The sequence below is a fragment of the Engraulis encrasicolus genome, chromosome 3, assembly GCF_034702125.1.
Source record: "Engraulis encrasicolus isolate BLACKSEA-1 chromosome 3, IST_EnEncr_1.0, whole genome shotgun sequence".
NCBI classification, from domain to species: domain Eukaryota; kingdom Metazoa; phylum Chordata; class Actinopteri; order Clupeiformes; family Engraulidae; genus Engraulis; species Engraulis encrasicolus.
Window position 1 is genome coordinate 20,366,100 of NC_085859.1, and position 7,500 is coordinate 20,373,599.

The window sequence follows — 7,500 nt, forward strand, 5'->3', positions numbered from 1 at the left end:
AGGGAAAGATACACAGGGGGCACAATATTACACCAACGGGTAGAAAACTTCTCCTTTAAAGGGTCGCTGAGTTTCTTTAGGGTCAAGGTGCTGCCTACACGTAGACAAGTAAAGACAGACAGAGGGAAGGGGGCGGGGGGCAGAGAGCTCCCCTTTAAAGGCAGACTAAGTAGTTTCTGCAGGCAAAAGTTCGGCTTTGAAAGTGGTGGGGACATTATTATGGTACATCGTCAGGGTCAGCCATTTTTTCCATTATATTTGTGGACAAAGTGGTGGGGATAAGCTAGGTACATCTCAAAAGTGGTATGAAAATGTCCCACCATCCATTCCACACCTAAAATTACACCCATGTCAGCAGGGTCAAGGTGGTCAAGCACTGTCCCTTTGGTTATAGCCCACAGTGGGTGGCACATTCGGAAGTGTGCCTCGTCATGTTTCAACTGGTTGAAGCACTGGCATTATGTTGGAAACAAGCCTTTGAAGTTTTACTGGGCAGAGTCTTTATGAGAGGAAAATCAGTTGTACCAAAAGAGGCACACGGTGGTGGTACACCCATTTATTTTCTCTTGTACTGTACTGACACCTACAACAACTCTAGGGAGTTACAGTAAGTCTACATAGCACATCTAGGCCACCAGTTATATGTAGGTTACAGTCTTGCTACATTGTGTATGGAGAGAATACATACTGTAGGTGATGTGTGACCCAAATGGAATGAGTACAGACCAGTGTGTGCTGTGCATGCATATAGTGTACCTGCCAGATTGCTTATGCTCAAGGGCTGGGCAGTGCAATCGCAGACAGTATAGATTTACATCGCACATGTTTTTATCGAAGGCTTAAGCATACGCTATTTATGGGTTTCATGTTTATACACATACGAGCTGCTACTCATTTCTACTACCTATTTATGGTCTCTGCCACCCTATGTTTAAACATGTGTGAGTAGGGGATCTGCCTTTTAACATGCCTGTAGTTGTGAGGCTATGTTTATATGTAAGTGTACAATTACGCTTATTTATTTCCACTGTGCTGAGCTGAGTGGGGTTTACACGTGTGTGCTCACTTCTGCGTGAAGAAGAGGAAGGCATGTTCGTGGGAAAGTGTGTGTGTGTGTGTGTGTGTGTGTGTGTGTGTGTGTGTGTGTGTGTGTGTGTGTGTGTGTGTGTGTGTGTGCATGTATTCACACGGGGTGTGTGTATGTTAATGCATACTGTATGGCGTTTTAGTCTGTGTTGTGTGCATGTGTGTGTGAGTTGGCTGAGTGGGAGGGGTGTGAATTTCTGTGTGCAGTGTATATATATACTGTATATGTGTGTTGGGTATGGGTAGGAAGTGTGTGTGTATGTGTTAGTATGCCAAGTGTGTGAATATGTGTGTGTATGTGTATTTGTGTGTGTTTGTATATATAAATGGTTGTGTGTGTGAGTGCATGCGTGTGTGTATGTGTGTATTTGTATACAAATGCGTGTGTGTCTCTCTCTCTATCTTATCCGTACTTTGCAGACGCGGGCGACTCGAGCCACAGTGTGCTCCGGGTCGCAGTCCGTATCGACGGCGCGCTCGCTGAAGAAGAAGTAGATTTTATCGTCATCGCCATCGCTGCTGCTCCGGCTCTCCCGCACCACCGCCGAGCCCACAAACTCAGGCTCTGAAAAGACACACAAACCCACACACAGACACATAGACATACAGGCATACAGACACACACACACACACAGACACACACACACACACACACACACACACACACACAGACACAGACACAGACACAGACACAGACACACACACACACACACACACACACACACACACACACACACAAACACATACACACACAATCAGACTGAGTCGTGGAAATTAGCTCTGCAAAAATGTGAACAAAACATGACATTGACAAACAAAGGCAGTCGCTCAATAGCTACCTGACAACCACACAGCTACTCGACAGAAAAATTATTACTTTGTGCTCAGCCGCTTTCATGTTTTAACCCGCATTTGGCTAGTGGCAGTTGAGAACACTCAACACTCAAATACAATGTACTTTAATAGCGGTAGTCACCAACAGCCTACATACCTACTCAAACGGCATGTAGTAAACAACCATTCATTCCATGACTAAGCACGCTGGTTTAAAGAATAAAAGTATGCCCTTGATGCCTAATGAGACACTTGCTATGTTTACATGAGCCATTTAATTCAGAATGAACTCTCTTTAATTCTGAATAAAGCTTAATTCCGCTTTGAAAACGTCATGTAAACACCTCTTAATTCTGAATTAAATTAAAGATCTAAGGAAATCCGTCAGAACTATTTAATTCGGAATTATTAATTCGGAATTAAAAACGTCATGTAAATGTAGACATTGAATAGCCCTTGAGGGCACAGTTAGAGCAGGGGTGGGGAACATGAAGGGCTTGACGCCGTCTTATCTGACCTCCGATATCATTTTAATGTTATGCAGTTTCACATGAAATGTGAAATGTTTTGTAGAGAAATCTTAGGAATTACATTTGCTATTCAATTAAGCTATATTGTCAGGGGACCTAGTTAAGGTGGGGTCTGTTGTAAGGGTAGCTACCTTCAATATAGCCCTAAAGTGCCGGGGGAAATCCTGGTTTGTGTTTATGGTATAATACTATAGTACTTTATATCATTTGACTTTATACAATTTGAAGTGACCCTTGAATGAAAATGGTTCCCCATTCCTGAGCAAGAGAGAAACTATACACAGGACTGCTGACAGCTCTTGCCAGGCCCAGGACAAACCAGTGCCCCCCTCTCACAATACTGTACATAAAGTATAATGATCAGAGATACTCTAGACAGAGATAAGTCATTCTAGTTCATTTCTGGTATCCACTTTCTGTCGGGTGAACGCCCCTTTTAGGAGACCTTCGGTTAGGAGACCTTCGGAGTCCTTAGGTTGAGAATAAATGGAGTACCCTTAGCACTGTAGATGGCGGTAGCGCACTTCTCGGGCAAACACCTCAAAATAGAAGAAGGAGGGGACAACGCCCCCTTAGGAGACCCAACTTGAGCACACACTTTTGCATTGGGTGGGCGGGTTTCGAAGCCTCTTTATTACTCCACCCTCTTTGATAATGATGACTCAACGCTGGGCCCCTCTTCTGCTTGAGCCTTGGACAACTAACCCCTTTGTTCCCCCCTTGTCGGTGGGCCTGACTGTACCAGAGAGAGTAGAGAGAGAGACAGGTTCCATTGGCCCATTATTTCCGGGTTCTATTATTGGGGGGGAAGTCCCCCTTTAGGCAGACCTAGGCAGACCTGGGTACTGTTCTATTCAATGCTAGGAGTATTATGACACGCCCCTTTAGGCAGACCAGAACCTGGTCATGTTAGGTGCCCATAGCAACCTATTATGTTGGCATATCTCTATATACTTAAAGAATCTCTGGCTGTACTTACCGCCCAGCCAGGTGGGCTCACTCTTCATACTGTAGTGCTGAGAGCCCAGGTTGCGGAGGATGACGGGGTCGGTACCCAGGAAGTTGTTGAAGGTCGCCGAGTACAGTTCCTTATCTGAAATAAGCCACAGAGGACATAATTATTACACTGGCTCATTTGTACGAATGGACACACACAGTTGTGGGTCATTTATCGGAAAGTCAATTAGCTAATTGTACTTGAAGTCAAGAGGAGCATAGTTGCCCAGCCGGGACTCAAATCCAAACGTTCACCCGCAACCTTCGTAATTGTCATTCCATCACACTACCCCATAATAAAAAAGCTCTTTCCCAAAACACTATTAATACATTTTCTAAAGTATTCACAAAAGCCATCTTGCTATTGTGCTCTGTTGATATCAGTAAAATCAGTTTTGCAGTCTGTATTTGGTAAAGAAGACTCAGACAGCATTAACCCAGTTCTTGGTGCCCCAAATCTTCCTTAAAATGATATAAAGAGAAAATTGCATCTGAGTGGCTTTTAGACCATTTTGGAAAAGAGCTGTTCAATTGTATGCTCGTAGAGTTGTAAATACTTCCTGCTATTTCACATTCACATTCACATTCACAGTCTCTCCAACATGCCTATTCCTGGTTCTTCTTGGTATTGGAAAATATGTGCAAGTATGATTTGGAATGAGTGGTCTGACTGTGGTCTGGTTCTAGCAATGTCCAGTAGGGGCTCAGGGACATTTGGTACCATAAACACCTATAGTAACACACCCCTGAGCATGTCCAGAGCTAAGTGGAATGTGCCGTTTCAATTCAACACTTGGACACTCTGAGATCAACTAGAATCTGGAACAGTGGCTCTCAACCTTTTTTGAGCAAACAAACACCCCCTTGTCCTCATTATAACCGCAGAAATACACCTACCGCGACAAGAGCGAGGCGAGCGACGGAAGTAATTGACTTTGTATTGAGTCGCGCGACAAAAGCGATTCTGGAGACTAGAGCGATTTGCGCGACGAGAGCGACAGTTTGAAGTTGAAATCCTTTCAACTTTCTATGACACGGTTCGGCGAGAAGCCGTGACAGCCAATGACTGTATAGAAGTCAGTGACCACAGCCAATGGGAATGCTTGAATGCTTTGCCTTCTGCTTGTACGGACATACTTAGTAGTCTCTTCAATCACTCGTATCGCTTGCTGCTGTCGCTTGAATCGCATCGCGCGGTAAGCCTCCCTTCCCCTCAACTCTCCATGAGGGGCTGTAGAGCCCAAGTTGAGGAACACTAATCTAGAAGATGTTAAATTAACGCCCCAAGTGTTAAATTAACACTGCATTGATTGTGTGTCTAGTTTGAGAGATTTTGCCAGACGAATAAGGCTCCATGTATGATCTCAGTACGTCAGCAAGCCAGGAGGCAGGTTAGGCCGCTATGATTTAACCCCTTAAGACACAGCATTATAAATGAGCTGTTACCAGAATGGCAATGACCAAGTCGTAATGTATGTATATAAAGGCCCAGTGCATGACTACTGTCATAGTAGTGTAGTACTATAGTAGTTAACTTTCAATGTCTATTACAGCGGGCCACAGGAGGTACGGCGTGCATTAACCCCTTAAGACGCGGCTTTATACATTTGTTGTTACCAGTATGGTAATGACCAAGTCATGGTGCATTACTAAAGGGCCTGTGTTGTGTCATAGTATTGTAGTGCTATGGTAGTTACATTTCAATGACTATTACAGCGTGCCACTGGAGGTACGGCGTGCATTAAGGGGCTACATCCATAAATATTTCAACCTCCGACAATCTCGCTTACCGACAATGAGGCCGGTGTAGCTTTTCGCTGGGTCGTATGGACACTTCCCTTTGCCGTCATCGAGAGGGGCCGTACTGAGACTGAAGTGGTCAGCATTCTGCATGAGGAGGAGAGAGGAGAGGGAAGGGAGGGAGGAATGAAAAGTGTTGAAAGTGAGTTGAGGAGTGGAGGAGAGGAATGGGGAGTGGTGGAGGTGTGGAGGAGTGGAGCAGAGAGAGTAGAAATACTTTGTTAATCCCAGAGGGACATTGATGTAGCTAATGCACAATCATAATGCAAATAACTCACATTTGCAAGATAGATCGAACATAATACACATACATACACGTAGAGGAGGCAGTAGTAGGGAGGATGGGGGAATGGCGGAGGGGGGAGTGGAAGAATGGACAGTGGTGGAGGAGGAGTGAAGGAATGGAGGATTGGTGGTGGAGAGTGGAGTGAAGGAGTGGAGGATGGGCAGTAGTGGAGGAGGAATGGAGGATGGGTGATGGAGAGGGGAGTGGGGGAGTGGGGGAATGGAGGAATGCAGGACTGGGAAATGGTGGAGGAAAAGTGAAGGAGTGGAGGATGGGGGTGATGGAGACGGGACTGGAGGACTGGCGGATAGGTAGTGGTGGAGGAAGACTGGAGGAGTGGAGGAGTGGAGGTTTGGGGATGGTGGAGAGGGTACTGGAGGAGTGGAGAGTGGTGGAGAGGACACTGGAGGAATGGAGGAATGGTGGAGGAGTGGAGGATGGAGTGGAGGATGGGTGGAGGAGTGGAGGATGGGTGGAGGAGAGGGTACTGGAGGAGTGGAGGAATGGTGGAGAGGACACTGGAGGAGTGGAGGATGGGTGGTGGAGTGTGTGGAGGAGTGGAGGATGGGTGGTGGAGAGGGTACTGGAGGAGTGGAGGATGGGTGGAGGAGAGGGTACTGGAGGAGTGGAGAGTGGTGGAGGAGTGTGTGGAGGAGTGGAGGATGGGTGGAGGAGTGTGTGGAGGAGTGGAGGAATGGTGGAGGAGAGGGTACTGGAGGAGTGAAGAACCCAGGTGGTCAGGATTGTTGTGGCTCCTCGTGGGTGTGTTTGGCTGGACTGACCATGCAGCTGCATAGCCTTCAGGGGAACATAAACACACACACACACACACACATACACGCACGCACGCACGCACGCACGCACGCACGCACACGCACACACACACACACACACACACACTGACACACACACACACACTGACACACACACACACACACTGACACACACACACACACACACACACACACACACACACACACACACACACACACACACACACACACTGACACACACACACACACACACACACACACACGCATGCAGACAGGCAGGCAGGTAGGCACACATGCACGCAAGCACACACACACGAACACGCACACACACACACACACAAACACACACACGCACACACATGCACACACACACACACGCACACACACTTTCACAACCTCTCACTCACACACAAACAGCAACACCTCAGCTTGGCGAATGTCTTAGCCTATAACAATCACCAATTTGCAGAGGGCTCATTTTCAGTTCATCCTCTGCACCCCTGTCACACAGCCCAGTGGCCCGTGGCAAGAGGAGGGAGCTGTGAGCCTCCACACCACTCCACTCCACTCCATTCCAGCCTGGTCGGTCAGCATAAAAAAATTTATGTGCATGCACCACACACACACACACACACACACACACACACACACACACACACTCTCTCACACACACACACACACACACACACACACACACACACACACACACACACACACACACACACACACACACACACACACACACACACACACACACACACACACAGTATAATACACACACAACCCAACAAAGATCCACTCCCCTAACACCCTGAGGGGTATGTAAGGGGAAGGGGTAGGGGAACTCACAATGAAAGCACACTTGGGCTGGAAGGCATACGTGCCACAGGTGTACAGCAGCGTGTGGTTGTAGGTCTGGAGCAGCCGGATGTAGTTGAAGCACTCGGTCTGTGAGATAGGAGAAGATAAAAAAGAGAGAGAGGGGGGGGAGGGGGGGTGAGAAAGACAAGGGGGAGAGAGAGTAAGTGCACATACGTCGGGAGAAATTACGACAACAGCCAAAGGGCTTTCACCTCAGATTTACTGTAAGTACCTGGTTGTTTTTTCCCTTTGATGCACACTCTTTCTTCTTGTCCACAGGGGCTGGCCACTCAATCTGCAGACAGGAGGAGATAGAGAGAGCGCAACGGAAGAG

General features: G+C 47.1%; 1 protein-coding gene across 3 annotated transcripts in view; it reads right to left on the minus strand.

Annotated features, from left to right (window-relative positions):
• sema4c (sema domain, immunoglobulin domain (Ig), transmembrane domain (TM) and short cytoplasmic domain, (semaphorin) 4C) overlaps nt 1-7,500 on the minus strand; it is a 110,536-nt gene that overhangs the window by 16,982 nt on the left and 86,054 nt on the right. For all 3 annotated transcript variants that reach the window (XM_063194957.1, XM_063194958.1, XM_063194959.1), the window contains exons 5-9: nt 7,399-7,461; nt 7,155-7,253; nt 5,237-5,333; nt 3,430-3,543; nt 1,500-1,651 (exon numbers count right to left, since the gene is read on the minus strand). In XM_063194957.1, coding sequence (XP_063051027.1) covers nt 1,500-1,651; nt 3,430-3,543; nt 5,237-5,333; nt 7,155-7,253; nt 7,399-7,461 — 525 coding nt within the window. The remainder of the gene's footprint in view (nt 1-1,499; nt 1,652-3,429; nt 3,544-5,236; nt 5,334-7,154; nt 7,254-7,398; nt 7,462-7,500) is intronic.